This window comes from Corticium candelabrum, chromosome 1, assembly GCF_963422355.1.
Source record: "Corticium candelabrum chromosome 1, ooCorCand1.1, whole genome shotgun sequence".
Classification (NCBI taxonomy): domain Eukaryota; kingdom Metazoa; phylum Porifera; class Homoscleromorpha; order Homosclerophorida; family Plakinidae; genus Corticium; species Corticium candelabrum.
In genome coordinates this window covers 6863493-6885617 of record NC_085085.1, presented here as the reverse complement: position 1 = coordinate 6885617, position 22125 = coordinate 6863493, and the positions used below count along the sequence as shown (strand labels likewise).

The 22125-nt window shown below is 42.2% G+C and overlaps 2 protein-coding genes across 3 annotated transcripts; one reads left to right on the top strand and one right to left on the bottom strand.

The window, feature by feature from the left end:
- Positions 1-1425: 1425 nt before the first annotated feature.
- On the bottom strand, positions 1426-6648 carry LOC134188598 (uncharacterized). The gene is made up of 3 exons (XM_062656800.1): positions 6567-6648; positions 5263-6057; positions 1426-1517 (listed from the first exon to the last, which is right to left on the bottom strand). The coding sequence occupies exons 1-3, from the start codon at positions 6646-6648 to the stop codon at positions 1426-1428; spliced, it is 969 nt and encodes a 322-aa protein (XP_062512784.1).
- A 41-nt stretch (positions 6649-6689) lies between these two features.
- Positions 6690-19312, top strand: LOC134190640 (heparanase-like). 2 transcript variants are annotated; one of them, XM_062659111.1, is made up of 8 exons: positions 6690-7222; positions 16122-16293; positions 16487-16537; positions 16632-16829; positions 16889-17003; positions 17649-17782; positions 18598-18741; positions 18950-19312. In XM_062659111.1, the coding sequence occupies exons 1-8, from the start codon at positions 6703-6705 to the stop codon at positions 19116-19118; spliced, it is 1503 nt and encodes a 500-aa protein (XP_062515095.1). In that variant the 5' UTR covers positions 6690-6702; the 3' UTR covers positions 19119-19312. The 2 variants fall into 2 exon arrangements, with proteins under 2 accessions (XP_062515095.1, XP_062515087.1); XM_062659103.1 differs by having other exon boundaries at positions 16889-17015.
- The last annotated feature ends 2813 nt before the right edge of the window (positions 19313-22125 follow it).

Sequence of the window (22125 nt, the reverse complement as noted above, 5' to 3'; positions counted from 1 at the left end):
GGTCTGGACAAATGTGCTGTTGCACACTTTGTCAACGGCAAGTTCTCTGGACACAATTCTGGCGTGTCTGGAACCAGGTCAAGTCTACAAATATTTGGGTGTGGACAAGAATAACGATATATCCAGCACAACACTATGCGGGAGACGCTCCGTCGTGAGTACCTTCGTAGAGTGAAGATGGTTATCCGGACCGAGTTGTGCGGTCGGAACAAGATTCTGGGTTTGCACTACCGGTTCTCACTTACGGTTTTGGTGTCATTCATTGGAGGACCTCGGACCTGCAGCAGCTTGATCGGCAGACCATCAAACTTCTCACGGTGTTCACCATCCTGCGGCAAACGTGGACCAGGTCCGTGCACTGAGGGTGGTCGAGGATTACAACAGATCGCGAGTCGACGTATCAGGCTTGTATTGTAAGGCTGGACTGTTACTTGTGAGAGTTCTAATCCTTTCATGCAAATAGTACAAGAGTGTGATGCTATGCGACCTCTCATTCGATCCGACGTATGGCTCGTCAGTTTACTGCACAATTGCAGAAGAATTTGACTAGGACAAGCCGGTGAGACCGTCACGCGTGACGGTATCTTCGAGCAAGGGCCTCAGACGGATGCAAAACATTTCTGCATGTGCGGCAGTTCTCTTCGTGTGCAGTCCTGGAGCAGAGACTTATGCATGGTCAGTATCGCTGTCTCACTGAGACCACCTGTAGACGTGAATGTGACCTACGGATGGCTGATGTTATTGAATCTTCCTGCAGCAACTGAGAGACTGGTTGTTGCTGCTCAAAACCAAGCTTTTCGGACTCGGTATTATGAGCGCAACTTCTGCATTGTGATGTCAGTCCCACTTGCTGCTTGAGTAGTGCAAATCTGTAGACAGTCGACCACATTGTGGCAGGCTGTAGTGCCTTGGCGCGGACATACAACACTGATCGACACAATCAAGTGGCCTTCATCATCCACAGGGACGGTTGTTGTCAGTTTGGGTTCCAGTGGAGAGCAGATGGTAACGGCATCATCCTGATATATAGGTTTGTGGAGATGGACGACATCACTATGATGTGGGATACAGCCATCGCTACTGCTAAAATGATTGGTGTCGATCGTCCTGACATCTGCTTCAGAAATAAAAAGACAAACACTTGTCTTCTCATTGATATCAGCTGCACAGCTTTTGGCAACATCGCCAAGAAACAGGCTGAGAAGTTGGCGAAGTACAGTGACTTGTGGGTGGAGGTAAGCCACATGTGGCAGTGTCGAGTTGGACATTGGTTGTTCCAGTGGTGTTGGGAGCGTTGGGCACAGTGCACGCAGGTATATTGCAGGGTGGCTGGGACATTATCCCAGGCCAAGTCATCAAATCTGCAGCACTTACAGAAAACAGTTCTTCCTAACTTACTTGAATCCAGTCGAATCCTGCGTAAAGTCATGTCTTCTGTTTAGACAGCCATGATGGTTTCAACGACCTCTGTGACAGGGTTTGCTTCCAACAAGAGACCTTATACGAACAAGGCCGATCTGGAGCACAACATAAAAAATGACAATCAACTCACCATTAGTATACTATTCCCAATTACACTAGACGTAAGTGCACGTTTTATATGCAACTAACAGTCTCTAAGATCTATACTCAGACAACTGACCCTCAGCAGCCATCATGCAGCTAAATGTTCAAGTCTCGATCTTGTAAGCTTGGCTCGCTTGCTGCAGCAGAGTCCGGATATCAGCCAATTTTACAGTTGTTCCGTACTGACAGTCGTCTCTTTTTTTGGCAAGCATTGATGATAGTTTCTTAAGATATGTTTGAGTAAGGGACTACTGCCACCTGCGCATAAAAATATCAATGACATGGATGTTGCTTGTTGGACTTGAATAATTTGTTGCTTGTATTTCCGACATTTGTGTTGCTCGTGTTGTCGATATCATCTCCTCCCTCCCTCCCTCCCTCCCTCCCTCCCTCCCTCCCTCCCTCCCCCCTCCCTCCCTCCCTCCCTCCCTCCCTCCCTCCCTCCCTCCCTCCCTCCCTCCCTCCCTCCCTCCCTCCCTCCCTCCCTCCCTCCCTCCCTCCCTCCCTCCCTCCCTCCCTCCCTCCCTCCCTCCCTCCCTCCCTCCCTCCCTCCCTCCCTCCCTCCCTCCCTCCCTCCCTCCCTCCCTCCCTCCCTCTCTCTCTCTCTACATATATATATATATATATATATATATATATATATATATATATATATATATATATATATATAAAGGCAAGCTGTCTGTCTGTCTGTCTGTCTGTCTGTCTGTCTGTCTGTCTGTCTGTCTGTCTGTCTGTCAATACATATATTTTCAAACATTGAACTATTATACACCATCTAAGCAAAGCAACTAAATACTACCCAAGCCAATGGGGCTTGGTTCTACCTACAACTATAAATACACATACACATTATGACTAGACAAAAGGGACCTATGGTCCTGGTCTCTAAATGTTTATGACTGTCCACTGAGAGGTGAAGTCTTCTTGCAACTGTACTCGTTAGGGAGAGATGATAACTTCTTTGTGAGGGTCTTGCTACTGCATTTTTGGAGTTGGACGGCAAATCTCTTCCTTGATCCAATGGTCCAAGAATTTTTGGGCATTTGGTTTGCCCTTCTCATTGACTGAACTGCGAGACAGATGTTGCAGATATTGAAACCCTTTTACTCCCCATCTTCCAAAGTTCTCGAAGACAAGGATATCAGTCTCACAGAGGCGCCGCCTGGTCTCTTCTCTGAATTGCACTTCTTCCATTTTTTTCTTCACGCCTCAGAGCCGCTGCCCCATCGGTGTATGCGGAGTTGGGAAAGGTTTCAGAGCTCCAGGGATGGGCGAGAGATATATCTAAGTCGATGGTAGATCCCGACTGTGTGTCAAAAACAACAATATCCGGCCTATCCTCGGTGTTTGTATAGCGATGGCGTGGCTCTCTACAGTGGTGTATGTGTACGTAGACTTCTCAGACAATCTGACCATAAAGATGCAATTGATTCATGACACCAAACGGCCTCCGCCCAGCTTGCAGGTTATTAGATGGTATCCACTGTCGTCGATGTTCGATTCACAATTGCAATTCTCCTCCCAATCAGGGAAAATGGGAAGACCAAACCTCAAGGAGCTTGCCAAGCGGTATTCACGGGAGTTAAGTGCGAGACTCGGAGAGGTGTCTGTCTGTCTGTCCGTCTGTCTGTCTGTCTGTCTGTCTCTATGTATGTGAGTACGCGCGTATCTCCTCCGCCCCGCGTCCGATCTCCGCCGAATTTGGCTCGCGCACGCCGAATCCATAGAGGTCGAAAGTGAAGCTGTCGTCCTTGTCCCGTTGACGACGCGATTTCCAGCCCATGCATGGAACCCGCCTCAAACCGGTCTCCACTCGCGCGTGAATATCTCCGTAACGGCCTATCGGATCTGCACCGAATTTAAACTGCACGTTTCCGACGTCGGACGGTACCCGCGGAGCGTGTCGTTTTATTGCGGGCAACGTCGGGAAAGGGAAGCTATTTTTGCGTATATATATATATATATATATATATATATATATATATATATATATATATATATATATGAGTGAAGCACTACCGCTCCTGACGAACATTGTAACGCAGTCGAGAAACTGCCTGAAGCGTTTTCGAAATGGAAGTCGTCACGCGATTGGCTTATCGTTCGTCACACTGCAGACGGCATTCGTAAGTTATGTTCTGTTCTGTCTGCTTGACGCAACGGCCAAGGTCAGTGGTGGAGCTGACGTTTTGCTACTGCCTGGTGGACTACAGGATGCAGGAGAGTGAAGTTGCACTGTGTGAAAGATCATGAGGCATCTGCAGCTCATCGAGAATCTATTGAAACTGATTTGAAGCGAAGACATATGGAAAGAACGAGTGGGTTGGGTGCTGAGGTCACAAAACGTAACCTTCTGTTGAATGACAGGTGCGGTCGCGCTGTGGTGTGTGTGTTGAAAGCTTTATACGAGATCGCCAAAGAGGATATTTCACTAAGAAAGTGGCATTAGTTAATTAAAGGACCTTTTGGTGCAAGTAGCACCGAGGTTTGTACCATTTATGTTATTTAATTGTTAGTTATCATGAAATTGATGTCAACAACCATGGTCCTGTACGGTCCAGTGAAGAATGGAAGTGACACCATAGTCTATTTGTGACGTCATAGTCTGTTTGTGACGACATAACTTGCCGGCTGGTGAAAATTCCCAGTTAGAACACTGCAATCACTCTAGCATTTGATCATTGTAGACACACAGGAAACACAGATCTCTAGCATGTCTTGAAGGTTGATGCATTTGGCTTTCCGTCCTTGTCTCTTGATAGCTGTGACAGTTTCTTCAAATAGTCTTCAGCTTTCTCTCCCCAACAGCCATAATGTTTGAAAACTATAGGCACAAATGTTGGTCAAAAACCTTGGCAAAAGCTCCTGGTCGTACTTTTTGATCTTCAGATTTTCTCTTCTGGTTGCCGCTGTTCTCTGAGTTGTAGCAGATAAACCTTCTATTTCATTACTCAAGGGATGCACTAGAGCAATCTCCAATTCAAGATCCACCCCATGTCGAATCATGACTATGTCTGATCTGTCTTCAGAATTGACATACCTTTCTCTGGGTTCATTTACGTGATGTAATTGCAGTTGACTCAAACAGTCTGACCATGCTGAAACCATGTTGTTATGGCTGATTACTGGGCCGCCCCCAGTCTTACATGTTATTAGGTGGTATCCATCGGAGTCTAATTCTTTCCCACAGTCACACTGACCACAAGCCAAAGGCATTTGGCAGACCAGTCTCATCAATAATGCCAAGCGGAAATCGCACGGAGATAATGCATGCCATGATGATGATGGTACTGTCAAGAGCCAAGCTTCTGCACCTTTGTCTTGCAAGGACTTCATTCAAGATTGGTCTCTAGTCGAAGATGAATTCTGAATAAAACCATTTGACAGAGATTTCATGTACTTCTCAGTCAGCCCGTGTTGTAGTTGTTTCCTGTCGTTAATAACTTCTACGAGAGTTTTGTTTGAGGCAAAACGTTGCACAAATCTTTGCTTATGAAACTATTTGAATGATGTCAATTCTGAACTTCATCGAGCAATCTCTCAGCATCAGGAATTCGTTTTGCTATTGTATGCAGGGTTGAAGTCCAACTAGACAGAAATACAAATGGTGCTGTAGAGTTAAAGCTGTGAGACCAAAGCCTCCATGTCTTATTGGTAAAGTTGCTTGAAGCCACTGCCTGTCTGTTAGATTACCTCTACCCAAGAGATTGGTGAACGTTGATCTTGTCAGTGTGTCATGGATGGCCACAGCGGACTCCAAAAGCCTAGGTGGAACAGTTTGTGATAGGAAGTTTATCCGAGTAACATGACAGTGTCTCAGCAAGAGCATGCCACACTGTGGATCTTGCAACTGCAACAGCTTGCCACACAAATTAGATCCTGATTGTGCAACATCAGAGCAAGATTTGATGATGGACAATGAGCTTCCTATAGATGTGCCCAGAATTCTACATCCTTGACTTGTGGCTGGTATGGAAGTTGACTGAGAGATGGTGTTAAGCAACGGTGATGAGGAACAACATATCTCACACTTCTCCTCCTCAATCATGAGATTAATGTTGCTGAAAGCAGATCTCAGCCTTTCAAAGACATGAAACACTCGATCAGGACTGCCAAGGAGATAAACGTCATCCAGGTAAGCCAGAATTGTTACTCCTTTGTTGTGAGACTGTAGATTTTCCAAAATGGGTTGCATTGCAATTGAGAACAAAGCAGGACCAAGTGGGTCTCCCTGGTACACACTTTCTTGAGAGCTGAGAATAACCAGATAAGATCTCTGAAGATGGATTAGTGGGTTGATGTCAGAGTACACTAGTGCAGCGTGATTGTAAATGTCAGGAAACACAGTAAGCACTTGGTTCAGCAAATGAGACCAGCTTACTGAATTAAATGCATTATTCACATCAGTTTTAATTAAGTAGAATCCAGTCTTCATGTTTTCCATAAGAAGCTGCACCTGCTGCACCAATAGCTCTGCACCGCCCTCAACTGAAACACCGTGTTGTAAGGGTGTGAAGTAGTCTGCAAATTCCTTCCGCTTTTGAAAACAAATAGCTCTAGCAGTGACTCTTCTTCATGTTTCCCCAATTGCTATTGGCCGAACATCCCCTTTTGCCTTTGGTAGAGCAATTAATCTAGATGATGAGAGAAATGGCCTAATCGATATTGGCAGAGATCCTGATGCTAGAGCTGCACACACGGCATGCAAATGATCAGAAGTAATGAGGCTATTTGAAAGTGCTTGGATGTCTGTCTCTGCCTGCCTGCCTGCCTGGATGTCTGTCTCTGCCTGCCTGCCTGCCTGCCTGCCTGTCTGTCTGTCTGTCTGTCTGTCTGTCTGTCTGTCTGTCAATACATATATTTTCAAAGAACAACACTATTACATTCTAGTCTGGTGTCTGTCTGTCTGTCTGTCTGTCTGTATGTATGTATGTATGTATGTCTGCATGTGTATTCCTATGTAAGAGAGAATCTCCATGAAAGGCGAGTCGCAGCGCCGCCGAATTCATGCAGCTCGACAGTGAGATTGTCGTCGTCTTCCAGACTTTTCTCGGGACACGACGCCGACGTTGACGCCATCTCTTGACTCCATGAATTAACGTGCGTTAGCGTATCGCAGACTGCGCTTGAGCCATGGCAGCTGTTCGTGATTTCCTGATTTCGACTGCGATTTTCTCTGTCTGTTCTTCTTTCCAGCTGGTCGTCGAGACAAAGTTGGGGGTATTCGCTATACCGCGTCACTTTTTGTCAATTGCAAGTAGCCCAAAGACTCCGTGTCACGATAGAAATGAATTCCAGAAAATCCTGCACTCTGGTAGATTTACTTCTCTTGTGCGAGGTTTGTCGCCCGCCTACTGGCGAGTTGGAGGCACTGAAGGACAAGAAGTATCTTATTACTCCACACAGAGTGAATGCAAGTCTGCAGGCATTGAAAACGGCGAACATATGAAAAAGGATTTTGAGCCTCTTTGTCTGACTCAGATCGAGTGGGATGAGCTTAATGGACTAGTTGTGAAGACAAATACGACGCTTCTTTTTGATTTGAGTAATATCAAGAGGCATAAGGATGGAACCTGGAATTATAGCAATGTGGAGAAACTATTGAATTACAGTGCAGCAAAAGGATATAATATTGCATGGCAACTGGGAAATGGTATGAATGTGATAATTAATGTTTGGTGCATAGTCAAAAGCTTAGCATGTAATGATAGATATTGCCTTTGAATTTTAAGCACTTTCTGAAGTTGTTCTTAGCATGGGTGTAGCGTTGCATGGGCTAGATGGGGCTATAGCCCCATTTGTACTACATACCTAATGCTTGGAAATGCACTTTTAATTATCTTAGTTAGAGAACTGTTGTGGTGCTGGACAGCAAACTGAGACAACCATCATTCCTATTGGTCCTATCAAACAATGTGACAAGAATTATGTTTCTGACATTGTTACTGTCATTTGTAACCAGGGCGGCCTAAAATCTTAACATCATAAAACTTACCTAATGTCTAGACAACAAGCCAAGAAAGACCTAATGGACTTGTACTACATTCACTTCAACTGTAGAATTGTCGCTTGCAACCTTGAATACATTTGTTAACAAACAACCTCTCAGAATGTCTTTGTTGAACATACAGGACATAATTAATGTATGTTTTGTGTTCCTCATGAGTACACATATAGCATACCGTGATGCTATGTTGTAGATATGAAATTCATCTTGTAATGTGAGACATTCATATAGACTATGGTATTCACAATCTTTTAGTAAAATCTCGCTAAATTGTCCAAGTTTGCATCACCTTTTAACAGTCTGTATCTGTCACTGATTTAACGTATCAGTTAATTAGAAGCCACTCAGAAGTGGGCGTGTCCCATAGCAGCATGAAGTCTAGCCCCCCATTTCTAGAGGTCATGCTATGCTCCTGTTTTTAGTGATGAGTTAGTTTTAATTTTGACTTTTAGGGTTTAAGAAAGCGATTTGTTATTAGCTGCTTGGTCACTAGTGTTATAGTAAGTTTGTCAAAGGGATTGTTTGAAGTAACTAATTAGAAAACAACCATTAATTTGCAATGATGTTATGCCAGCATTAACAAGAGTTTGCTTAAATATTGTTTGATTTAGATGTTAATTGTCTAAGTTAGACATTTTAGGATATAATTATCTTATCTAGATTAAGAAATTAATCATCTCCCTTGTATTTTTTGTTATTTACCGTATATGGTAATGTTACATTTTATTTTGCAATAGTTTCTTGTACAGTGACTATATATTAGTGTCCGGTTATTTGATAGTTGATCAATCTTGATCTTGGGGGTCTGTTTGATTCAAAGAATAAGTGCATGATTATATACTGAGCAGTTTGTCTTGATGTCATTGATTGACAAACCAAAGCAATGAAAGTGTAGTGTTCTAATACAGGTAATGGTCTAGCGTGCTTAGTTCTTCCAATATTGGAATAGGATAAACATCTGTCTTCAATTCTGTATTTATGGAGATTTTGTAGTCACTGTCGTATCGATACTCTGTAGTTATATCGATGATCTATTTCTATAAAGCTTAGAACGTACAGCACTCGCTAAGTTCGCTTATACACACTCAGAGCTACAGAATCTCACTTGCAAGCTACACGCATGCTCAGTCACTATCTTATCTATTACACTCCTTTCCTCTACATTAAATGTTCCGATACCTCAATGGTGGTCGCCGGTATTTCCATTGAGGGTACCGCCTGCCAGGTGGTTGTGGTGGTTATTCCACTTGGCCTGTTGGAACAGGTTGTAATGTTGGTCGTACTTGTCCATTCTCCTCTGTGGTTGTCGGTGTCCGTTCTTCCCTTGATGCGTTGACTCTTCCTGGTGTTTCCACGGCATCTGATTCTTGTGTTACCGATATTACCGGTGGTATCAATTCCTTTGATGAGGTTGGTGCTATAGGTATGTCTGTCTGTTCTGGAGTGGGTAACCCTCCGGACATACTTCTTGAATCCCGTTGCTGTAAATGATCGATGTGTACATAGCATACGTGTTCTTCCACTTCGATCATATAGTTAGTAGGACCAACCTTTTGCATGACTGTTCCATATAACCAGTTTCCCCTTCCATCTCTTCTTGGGTTTCAAACTCCTACAGCCTCTCTGGGTACTAACTCCTGCACTTGACTACTTGCCTCCTGGAATTGTTGCTCATTTGCTGTCCAAGGTCAGCTTGACCCCGGGGAAACAGAAGATCCAATCTGGTTCTCAATGTACGCTTCAACTGTAATTCTGCTGGTGATTTTCTTGTCGTGGTATTAGGTGTTGACCGGTAGTGTAGCAGGAATAGTGATAATTGGTGACTCCAAGATTTTGCTGCCGGTTTACCTCTGAGGCTCTTCTTTAACTCTTGAACGAGTCGTTCCGCCTGCCCATTTGAGGCTGGATGGTACGGTGGTGTGAGCTGGTGTCGAATGCCGTTGGACTGGACAAACTCCCTGAACTCCAATGATATAAATTGAGGCCCGTTGTCCGATACTAGACGATCCGGTAGACTGTTGCTCACAAAAGACCGCCTAAGTGCGTCTATCACCTTTGTGGTTGAAGCACTGGTTCCTAAGTCGTATATATCCGGCCACTTCAAATAGGCATCCATTATGACAAAATACTGTCTCCCACTGAATTCTGCTAAATCACAATGAACTCTTTCCCACGGATGATTTGGATACAGCCACGGATGTGGTGGGTTGGTGGTAGATGGGCGGTGTCTTGCATTCTGACACTGTTCACAGGTCTTGACTAATTCTTTGATGTCCTTATCCAAATTGACCCACCACACAAAACTTCGAGCCAGAGCCTTCATCCTGTTAACGCCTGGGTGTTCTAAGTGCAACTCATGTAGCACTCTTGACCGCAGACTGGCTGGTATCACAACGCGTTGTCCCCAAAGTAGACATCCGTTGTCCACTGACAATTCATTAGCTTTCCTCGAATATGGAGTAATTCGGTATCTCTTTGGTAAGGCCATCCTCGTACGGTATAGGTGAATACCTTCCGCAATATGGGATCCAATGCCGTCTCTTTGGCAACTTCTTTGGCGGTAATTGGCAATTGCTCCAAGTAGTCGATTCCGTATATCTGCTCATTTGGGTCGATCACGTCCACTTGTAATGGTAGCCGTGATAACATGTCGGCCTCCACGTTGCTAGGACCTGATGTAAACTCCAACTGGTACTGGTAAGCGCTGAGAATAATTGCCCAGCGTTGCAGTCTTGCTGCCACTAACGGTGGGACTCCTTGTTTCGGACCCAAAATCTTGAGTAGTGGCTTGTGATCAGTCACTAGGACAAACGCTCTTCCCATTAAGTACTTGTGGAAATGACGTACACCATGGACTAGAGCAAGTGCCTCCTTCTCTAACTGTGCGTAGCCTTTTTCTTCTTTAGTGAGAGTTCGGGAAGAGAAAGCAATAGGTTGTTCCGTCCCGTCCGCCATCACATGCGTCAAGCAGGCTCCCACCCCATGAGGTGAGGCATCACACTTTAGCTTTAGCGGTTTGGCCAAGTCGTAATGTGTCAAACAGCTCGATGACAGCAACTTCTTCTTGCTTTCTGCAAAGGCTCGCTTATGCGCTTCTCGCCATACCCACGGTTGGGACTTTGTTAACAATGCATATAAGGGCTGCAAGGTACTTGATATCTCTGGTATGAACCTGCTATAATAGTTCAACAATCCCAAATAGGATTTTAGTTTGGTCGAGTTTCTTGGCTCTGGTGCGTCACGTATGGCCTGAGTCTTGGTAGCTGTAGGTCTAAGACCTCTTTCATTGATCACATGGCCTAAATACTCTACTTCCTTTTGGTTGAACGCACATTTCTCTTGTTTCAATCTAAGTCCTCGTTGCTGGAGTCTTCCCAACACAACCTTGACTCGCTCGTCATGTTCCTGTTGGGACTTTCCCACTATTAGGATGTCATCGAGGTAACAAATTATGCCTTGTAGTCCTGCCAGAATCTCGTCCATTGTCCTTTGCCAAATGGCTGGGGCAGCACTGATGCCGAATGGCATTCTCAATAGGCAAACAATCCCTTACTAGTGTTCACAGTAAGGTACTTTCGGCTATCGGGGCTCACTTCCAGCTGCTGATATGCCTGTCTGAGGTCTGGTCTTGTAAACGTTTTTCCCCCTGCTAATGTTGCAAATAAGTCCTGTGGGTTGGGCATAGGGTAGCCTTCCGTATCTAAGTACGGATTAATCGTTACCTTATAGTCTCCACACAGCCTGACAGTGTTGTCAGCTTTCTGCACTACCACCAATGGAGTCGCCCACTCGCTTCGCTCGACCGGTTGTAATACTCCTTCGCCCAGTAATCTGTCTAATTCTTCCTCAACTTTCTGCTGTAATGCATATGGTACCGGCCTTGGCTTATGAAACCGAGGAGTAACCCCTGGCTTGATAACAATATGGGCTTCATAATCTTTACTGTTCCCATACCCTTTTCAAACAACTGAGGAAATTGTTTTTCCCAAACAATAGGTGCCTCTTCAATCGCAAAGAGTGTTCCCCAGTCTAACCTGATCTGTCTCAACAGATTCCTTCCCAGAACAGCGGGCTTGTCAGGTACATCCACAGCAATAATTTTCTCAGTACACTGTTGATCCTTATACTCAAGGGGTACCATTGCTTCACCCACAACCTTGAGGGCCTGCCCACTATAAGCCTGTAATTTGGCTCTATTTGGCTTCAATTGCACATGCTGTAATCGTTTTTCAAATATTGCTTTAGGTATCACAGTCACTGTGGCTCCTGTGTCTACCTCCATATCAATCTCCGTACCAGGAACATGCAACTTCACATCAATACCACGCTTATCTGATAATGAGAATATGAGACTAACCTCGTCCTCGTCAATCTGATGTGTGGTCTTCCACGTCTTCGACTTCTGCTTTGAACATCCGTCGTTTGACTTGTCTCGTTCCTTCTTCCTGCATGCCTGGATGATATGTCCAGTCTTCTTGCAATAGTGACAGGTGAAGGACTTGTATCTGCATTTGTCGCTGCTGTGGTTAGTTCCATTGCATCTGGAACATGCCTTGCCTTTGTAGCTGGCTTTTGCTGATTGGCTGGATCCACCTGTTGTCGATTGTGTTTCACCAAATGCTGTCTCCATTTGTCTAGCGCTCTGGGGCGTCTGACCTCTGAGTGTTTGTGTTTCTTCCCGAGCCGATTCACACGCCTGTGCTATTTGGATGGCACGATCCAAAGACAACTTCGCTTCGACTAAAATCTTTTGTTGGACTGCCGCATAGTACAGTCCACACACGAGTTGGTCCCTCAATGCCGTGTTGAGGTAGTCCTTGAACTCACATTTCCGCGCTAAGCGGCAAAGCTCTGCAATGTACGACGCAATCGTCTCCCCCTCTTTCTGATTCCTCTTGTAGAACTTGTAGCGTTCCGCTATCACGATCGCTTTGGGCTCCATGTTGTCCCTCATCAACCTGACCAGATCGTCGAGCGACTTTGACTGCGGTTTTGCTGGTCTGAGGAGGTTAGTGAGTAAGGCGTATGTTGTGGCTCCCACGGATGTCAAGAACACCGCTCTTTTCTTGTCGTCATTTGTAATGTCGTTGGCCACTGTGTAGAGTTCAAACCTGTCCACGTAGTCGTCGACAGTGTCCACGCCGTGCCGAAACTCACTGAGTTTCCCAAACTCTACTTTGGCAGCCATCCTCGTCGCCACTGTCGTATCGATACTCTGTAGTTATATCGATGATCTATTTCTATATAGCTTAGAACATACAGCACTTGCTAAGTTTGCTTATACACACTCAGAGCTACAGAATCTCACTTGCAAGCTACACGCATGCTCAGTCACTATCTTATCTATTACAGTCACCACAAATTATTATAACTTTGCCATTGGTTTTATACGACCAATATGGGAGTGGCCAGTCAGAATGTGAAACTTTATCACTCTCTCTCATTCCAATCGATTGAGCTCCTCACAGACGATGGGTTTATATGCAAATGATAACTTCTTTGGTTTGAAATACTTAGGAGTTGCTCCTTCGTGGAGTGTTAACGTAGCTTGCATTGTAGAACAGCAACCTAAGCCCGGTTTGAATAATTCCGAGTGCATTTCCAAACTTTGCTGAAGTTTTCTGGGGTTTTCTTCCAACATTACTCTTATCAGTTGTCTTGGATCCAGATAAATTTTCAAATCTCTACTGCCGTCTCGTCCAATTAGATTCACTCCTTTACGAGATACATATATTTGTAAGGTACATGTAGTAGTAGTGTGTGGATGTTCATTTTTTTGAACTTTTGCTTTAATTAAAATAGCCCACTGGAAGAATTAACTGGCCTTCGAAAGCTCCTAGAATTCTGGAAGTTGGTAATAATTTAAGACAGTCGAGATCATGCCATGTCAGTAGATTGACAAAGGAAATTGGAGATGCTGAGTCTACCATCAGTTTCAGTTTCCTACTGAATTCTGGTAATTGTACGATTGGGTAAATTGGAGGAATTTCAGCTTCAGGATTTTCTTTACTATTTAGATGAACAACTGAATGTACTTGTTGATCCACCTGAATTGCAGCAGTAAATGAACGACACTGACACACCTTACTAGTATTACCCAGCCTGTCACAATGAAAGCACTTTTTGCATTTTGAAATTTGCATGTTGATCTGTGTGATTTCCACCACAACTGTCACATTGTTGTTTCTTCTTAGAGATAGGTTGTTTCCTCTTTTGATTTACAGTGAGTACAGAATGTTCAATACATTCAGACTCTGTTTCGTCTGTACGACGTAGTATATGTCTCATCGCAGGCTTGTACTGACTCTCAGATGATTCACGTTGACTGGCTTCAAAATGTCAGGGCTAACTGAAGAAACTCGTTAAACAATTTCTTATGATCTTGTGTCAGTAGAATCTGACGCAAACGATTATTGAACACACCTACCACAAATCTGTCTCGCAAGCTTTCGTTCAGCCAGTCTACAGGCCAATCTCTTGTGGATGCTAGACGGCTGTTTTCAGTCATATAGCTTGTAAGCGACTCCTTCTGCGACTGTAGACCAGAACGTTCCACAAGAACCAAATGTTTAGTGCCAAAATGCGCATCCAGTTTTCATGCAATTCCTCATATGTACACGCTTTTCGCTTGGCTGGTGCACACGAATTACATAATAACCTGAATGTTTCTGAACTAATGGAAGTGCAGAATGCTGCCTTGGACTTCTCTGCCGCCTGTTGTCCTTGTGAGCACGGACTGATGACCAACCATTAATTGTCGAACCGATGACTCCATGAATCACTCGTCCTTTGTAGGGTTGAAACTCCTGATTGCTAGACAAGACGACATTCCATCCTCATCGCCACTGTAGTGTAAAACTTTTACGAGTCTACTATAGCACAACAATCACAGAAAAACACGAAGCCAGTTACCCAGTCAAACTGTGAAGAACTAAGCACACTAGACTACGTACCTGTTTTAGAACACAACAGTTGCCATATAATCAACTACGGTTAGGACTTACAGAATAATTTCATCACAACCTCTTACTAGTACACGAATCAGTAATAACACTTAACAGAATATTCAAACTACTGATGAAGCGTGTATGACTCCAACAGAAGTAATTATTGAAAGCATGTATGACTCTAACAGAAGTAAATTGATGAAACATGTAGGACTGTAGCCGACAAAAATCTACCTACTTTAATCTAACTTTGCCATCATCAGAGTTGGAGAAAGAACACTTCCAGTTCCCCCACACCTCGAGCATCATCAAAACCTGTGCTGAGGAGGTCAATCAGAATTTGGAAGCTTAGACAACTGTGGACTCCACTAGCTAAAACAGGGGTGTAGTGTTCTAATACGGGTATTAGCCTAGCGTGCTTAGTTCTTTATACACAGTTTGACTGGGTAACTGGCTTTATGTTTTTTGTGATTTTTGTGTTATATTAGACTCGTAGATGACTACAAAATGCTTTATTAACATTTAGTTTTGTGGTCAGCGTTAAGATTTAGCAAAACTCAACATTTTCAATAACATGAAGTTCTTAGTTACGTTCTATAGAAAACTAGCCTAGCTGCTCTAGTTGACAGCAGCTGTCAGTGACAGTATAATATGATAAATCACTACAGTAGAACCAGTAGTATTTAACAGACATGTACACTGCATGAAGTGACTGCATGATTGTGACAACTTGTCCAAACTTTACTACTACGACTTCTTCGCAAAAGCTCTAGGTACACATAGTAGATGCATCAGTTTTAATCTTCCTTAGACTTTGCACTTATGTCTTCAGGCATGCTGCAGGAAGCTGACCGGATGTTAATTGCATACTATTTAGTCTATATACTATAGGATCACTACACACACACACACACACACACACACACACACACACACACACACACACACACACACACACACACACACACACACACACCACACCACACCACACACCTAATCTGTTAAATGGATTCTTGCAGTTTTCTGGTGACTTTGAATTAGGAAAAGTGGAATCAATGGCAAATTGTACAGACTTTGAGAAATGTACAGAACTCAAGGGTGGGTATAGTGCATTAGTGATGAGCTCTGAGTAGCACACTGTCATTGTGCATTCAATGCGTGGCTGGCTCATGTCAGTGGGTACAGTATGTTTGTAGTTACTTCTGGGTGGAAAAATGTTAGTTTATTGAATAGTCGAGTCTGAGAATTAGTTTTCTACTTGAATAGTTGGATGCTTTTAGTTAACAGGGTACAGTTCACTGCATAGTTAATGCCTCTAATAGTTGGTAAAGCTATATCTTCTACACATGACTAACTGGATATGTGCTATTAAAGTGAAACATTGTACAGGAGTCAGAATTTCGTCTTACTGTGACCATGAAAGAAGTTTCTTAATTCTGCATTTCACTTGTATTCCCATAGAAAATATTACTTGTCTTTAATTTTTTAATACTTAATATTCTTGATAAAGTCAACTTTTACATTTTTAAATAGCAAAGTATTGTAACATTAGGAGTAGCAGTTAGTTTCAATCAAGCATGATTGTTGTTGTCCTGTAGAACCACACGCATATCCAGATCATTTTAATGTCACCGTTGAACCAAAGCAATCAGTGGACGACTTTAAGACTCTTCGAAAATTCGTCAGAGCTCGTCAGATTATAGTTGGTCTAGAGAGCACTAATCCATATGAAGTTAAGTCAGATGTGGAAAATTACGAGTACTTGACACAGTAAGGCATTATTGTTGTTGTGTGGTGGTAGTGTGCAACAACTCTTATCATAAGAGTGGTTGCTTTCACTAGAGCATTTGTACAGACAAACAAACTTATACACAAAAGCATGTATGTCTCACACGTTCTGTTTTTGCAAAACAGTAGAATGGTTTGTTGCTGTGATAAAGTAACAGATGAGATTGTTTCATAGGTGGATTAGCAGTGGAGGTTTGCAGTTTGTCAATGCATTATCATGGCATCAGTGAGTAATATGCAACAAAATTTTGTTTGTCTGTTTGTTTGTTTTCCTGTTTGCCTGTGTATGTGCTTGTTTATTTGTCTGTCTGTCTGTCCAGATACTTTATTCGAAATCCAAATCCAACTGTTGAGCAGATGCACAATGCTAGTATTTTGGACAGTCTTCTTCTAAGTATTCAAACATTGAAGTCTTGCACAAAGGGATACAAAGTAGATTACTGGTTGACCGAAACCGGATCTATTCTTGGCTCTGATGCAGTCCACAATATATCTGGCTCGTATGCTGCAGGCTTTATGTAAGTCAGATTGAATTAGTATCAAGGTGACAGCTATGTGACATTATGGCTTTATAAAGGTGGCTGTACAAGCTTGGCTTGGCAGCAAGGATGGGACATTCCGTTGTGTGTCATCAGACTCTCTTTACTGATTCTCGTGGTCTAATGGATCCCACCAATTTTACTCCCTTTGTAGTAATACTAAATGTATCAGTCAAATAAATTTTATGATTCATTTGAAATATACAGAAGTACAGTAGATCCTTGCATATTCAACCCTCTTTGGGCAAGCCTCGGAGGAATAAGGGGGGGGGGATAAGTGAAAAGAATGGGTTGTGAAGCGTTGGAGTTTCAACAGTACCTCGGAGTTCCATTCTGCTTTCTTGAGTCCCAGTATGTACATGTTCTGACCTCTGAAACATGTACAGTATGCTAGTGATCAAACTATTGCATGAAGACATAATATGTGTACTGTATGCAAACTACGATCACCAAACTAATCCTAGAAGCCTCTGTATCTTTGGCGTCATCACTGCACCTTATTACTGCGCTTGCGCAAATGGGCTTGTGACATCATATCCGCTTTGCAAAAAGGGTCAGATATGCGATGGTCTACTGTGTTGACAAAATACAGATTAATTGATAAATACAGATTGATGTCTGTTTGAAATGAAACAATATAGTCACAAAATGACAAATGACGAACAATGAGTGTCTTTACATTATTTAGTGCAAATGTATTGCTACTTTGTGTTGATAAGATTGTATCTGCATCTGTCTTGTAATGCTTGAATATTGACTACAGTACCTTCAAATTTTCTTGCTTTGTGTGTTTACTAGAGTTATTGGGTTTCTTACTTGTTCAAACATCTTGTTGGTTCTGTTGTTCTCAATGTCGATGGTCAGCTTAACATGAACCAATCGGTGCGAAGTTTTGCTTTTTGCACTCAACCAAATGATACTGCAATTAAGAGGTATTTAGATGAATCAATTGTTAATTCTAGAATGAATTAAAGAGTTCAATACATTGTGTTGATAAAAATATTTTTGCAGTAGTGGTCAAACGTATGAGGGGCAATTTGCTGTTGCACAGACAGTTGTTATGTTTCATGTCACTGAATGTTTTAGAGCATGCGCACATGCCTTTAATTAATATTTAACAGTGAACTGCTTTGTCTGAACTTTTACAACAGTTGTGATTTATCTGTACTCTAATAAATGTAAGATAATCTACTGGCAGGAGTGAGGAAGCTTTTCCTGAAGGCACCAGATAGACTTGCTATTGCTATAGCAATCAAAGGATTTGCTTGTCTTTGTAGCAAGTATTCTTAACTAATCAAAAACAAGAAAGTAACTCAATGAATTGGAGCCGATGTCCTAAAAGGTTGGGTACCTGCTTTGTTCTGTGCTGAGACAGCTTGGTTGTATCTTTTATCACATATCACAGTGAAATTTGTTGAATGTTTACATTAAGAAAGACCTTACTATACACTACATTGCCAGACGCTTGGGTAAGTTACTGTGAATTTGTATCAAGGAAATGTACGGAATTCAAATTGTATACTTCCTTTACTTAGTTATATCTGAGCTCAGTAAAAACGGAATTATAAGTGGTTATGACAGATTATATTTCATGACCAATTGCCAATAATGATAATCAAAGCGCATGTGTTTTGATATCAGTTTTCACATTTGCCTTTCATGTCAATCAAGGTTTGTGAGCACAATTATTTAAGCAGTTTGTGTGTGATCTGTTTGTGAATTTTGTGTATGCTATGTGTGTATTTAGATCGTACATGGCAGGTGATGTCACTTTGATTTTAATCAATATACAAACAGAGAAACCAGCAACTATTCAATTGGTGGAACCACTTTCTCAGTTCAATGTAGATGTCTATCTTTTGACACCAGGAATAGGAGGAATTACATCAAAGTATGGGGTGTATTAGACAGGATAGATAGATAAGATAGATAGAACAAAACACACACACACACACACACACACACACACACACACACACACACACACACACACACACACACACACACACACACACACACACACATGTACAGACATGTCACACGGAATAACCAGAATTGGTAACTATATTTGAATACTTATTGTTGCTTTTGTTATCTAGTTTCACATTGTTGAATGGAGATAAACTAGAAATGTCTATGGATAACCAATTGCCTATGATTACACCAACAACACAAGCGAATTCTCAGACTATAAGCCTACCTCCTCTAACTTATGGATTTTATGTCATTCAAAATGCAAAGGCTGAGGCTTGTCTATCTACAATATAACAAACAAGAAGAAAATGCAGGTGTCAGTGTAGTAATAAGCTGTTATATGTACATTATTGACACATGCATTGTTGTCACATTAGCCATGTCAATAAATGCCAACCTAGGATTGGTATGTCATTTTAGATATTTACAATGAGTAATCAGTGGGTACAATACATTGTATGAGTCAAGTCGTTAAAATTATTGACAATTTTACGAGCGTGCAAAGTACATGCTTTTCTGAAGCCTTCCTCCCCTCCCCAGACCATACGCAATGTTGTTGGTGACGGGGTTTTCAACGCTTCTGCATTGATACAGAGTTCTTCCTTCATTCCACTTGACCTGCTTGAATGATTCATATGAACAAAGATGAAACATTGAGAAAGTCGTGGTAGAGACAGCTGGGCTCTTTGTGGACAGCTGCTGTTGTTCTAGTACAAAACCGAGTGCTGCAGTTGCACATCTTTGCAAATCTTGTACATATGGGTGAATAGCACGGGAACAGTGTATGATGCAACTCCAGTCATGGAAAACAGAATATTGGCATGATCCACTTACAACCAATCAACATTTATAAAGTGTATAGAGGCCGTAACCCCTCCTCCTTAGCGTACGCTTTGTACGCTTGTGAATTAGTCGATAATTTTGAACGACCCCTAACAAAAATTGCAGTATGTGTAGTAACATTTCTTTTTGCATTTACAAAATTGAAATGATTGATGTAGAATGTGATATCATGTAGGAGTCTGCGTTAATTTAGCTATGAGTTGTGTAAGAAATTGGACTTTGTAAAAGTCACGAGACTTGGCGAATAGCTATTCAAAACATATAGGGGTGAACTGACTTCCGGTCTGCAGCTTATGTGGCTGGCTGGCTGGCTGGCTATGTCTGGCCTTGAATGTGGTCTAATCATTTTAGCTATAAGCCATAAGAAACAGGGCAAGAGCATCTGAGACTGTATTGACTGATAAATAGCCAGGATACATACCAACTATGAAATTGAATTTGTTTGCACTTCTGTGGATTATTCAGCCCACTGACATGCTTTCTGTCAGCTCATGCAACTCAATTTGCAAGGATGGCTGGGATGGTGTATATCTTTGGCCAACCGTTTGTTCTGTAACTTTGACGGACGATAGTGATTGTTAGTTGCAGCTATACAGTGAATTAATCATACGTATACTCACATACAGAGTTACATGCACGCGCACCATCCAGCCTTCTACTTCAGCTACCTCGTACTGTATGTACTGTAAATATACTGAACACAAGCTCTAATTTTTCTCTAATTCAGTCACTTTTGTGATGAAGGAACTTCTGCAATCATAATGCGCGATACTGCATTCCATCCTGTATAGCCATCATGTGTGGTCAAATTTATTGTTGTATGCATTCATGAAGTATGTCTCCTTCATTAACAGAGAGTTAATTACTTTAACGTTAATTGTATGTAAATTTATGTTGTTGCGTGAGTATCTTGTTCTGAGAATTTATCATTACTTAAGTATATCTCCTTCACTTGCATTTTTACTGCATTCTGAAGAATTTATTAGCAGCTGGGCAGTATTCTCATGAAGAATTTCCTTCAGAGTTGTATCCCGTTCAATAATATCCTGTTCTGAGATCGATTATCCAAAGTAGAATATCTCGTTACAGATCCCGTTCTTTGCCTGGGCTGATTGCATTATTGATTGTTAGCTAATATCCTTTGAAGACAAATTAAAATTTAATATTTGCACGTGTACACCATCAGGAAACATGATTTTGAAATCTGATGACAGTTCTGACTTCTCTGAGCATCTTCTATTTTCATTTTGAGTTAATTAAGTTAAGTTAATTAATGTAATACTGGTCATATCCTTCCATCATAATTTAACCCCTTTTGCTAGATAAGGAGACACTAAACATGCACAAAGCAGCCGGGAATCGAATGTCAGTGACAGCGCTCTCCAGCCACGGTTCGAGCGCCGGGGAGGACGCGGCGGAAAGGGGTCTGGCTACGCGAGACTACGGATACCTAGTATTGATATTAATTTAAAGTAGGCGTGGCGCTATGACACATTTAGCTTGCGCAATCTTTAACAAGTTCCTTCCGACGGACCTGTCAACAACTCGTGCAAGTCTGTTAGAAAGGAAGGTTGCCATGGTCTATATCTCTAGTCAACCGTTTGTTCTGTAACTTTGACGGACGATATCGATTGTTTTAGTTGCAGCTACACGCGAATTAATCCCACGTCTACGTATACGGCAAAGAAAGACATGTGCGCTCACCATCCAGCCTCCTACTTCACCTACTTCGTACTGTACGTACTGCAAACTATATTGAACAAGTTCTAATTCCTCTCTAATTCTGTCACTTGGTGATGGAGGAACTTCTGCAATCATAATGCAAGATGGTGAATGAAATCCTGTTGCCACTAGACGTCGTTGAACTCCGTTTGTTACAGTTTCCAGTGTTGGATCCAATTGTAACTTGACCTGCTGGAATGCATGTTCTCACAGTATCCCTCAATCTGTCTGGCTGTGAGGACAATCATTAGCTGATTACCATACACAGATTCAGTCAAACGCATTGTCTCTCACTCTCAGAGAGACAAAAGCAAACGACTTGCACATCAGAGCAATCCATGAAGAGACAGCGAAAACAGCAAGAATATACAACAGCACTTATTATTTGACAAAGAACTGAAGGATCAAAGCATATATGGAACTAATAGACCTGGTGATATTGAAGTGAAAACACAAACAGATGTAAAACAAGATGTGACTGGAGGTGTAAAGACATCTGTGGATCAAATAGCTGATACAGTAAACAGTGAAGATGGGATGTCTCAAGAGTCTCACACTAATGATGATGAGACTGTGGTTTTAAAACAAGGAGGTGATTGCAAGTCTTAGTCATGTGTTGATGTGTGGGATAGCTCTGATGTGGAGAAATGATTTAATGATGTGAAAGTAAAGGGAAAGTCTATAAACAGGACGTGCCAGTTATATGTTGACAGCTCAGAGTATATAGCACAATGTC

Bases quoted from the DNA above. Each gene is read 5' to 3' on its own strand.
- LOC134188598 (XM_062656800.1), bottom strand. From the start codon at position 6,648: ATGGCGTCAACGTCGGCGTCGTGTCCCGAGAAAAGTCTGGAAGACGAC. The intron at 6,058-6,566 runs GCGCTGCGACTC...ACGGTGTTTCAG, and splicing joins CGAGCTGCATGAATTCGGCG to TTGAGGGCGGTGCAGAGCTA. The intron at 1,518-5,262 runs GTAATCTAACAG...GTTGTGCTCCAG, and splicing joins CACCAATCTCTTGGGTAGAG to ATCGGCCTTGTTCGTATAAG.
- LOC134190640 (XM_062659103.1), top strand. From the start codon at position 6,703: ATGGCAGCTGTTCGTGATTTCCTGATTTCGACTGCGATTTTCTCTGTC. The intron at 16,538-16,631 runs GTGAGTAATATG...CTGTCTGTCCAG, and splicing joins AATGCATTATCATGGCATCA to ATACTTTATTCGAAATCCAA. The intron at 17,783-18,597 runs GTATTTAGATGA...GTGTGTATTTAG, and splicing joins AATGATACTGCAATTAAGAG to ATCGTACATGGCAGGTGATG.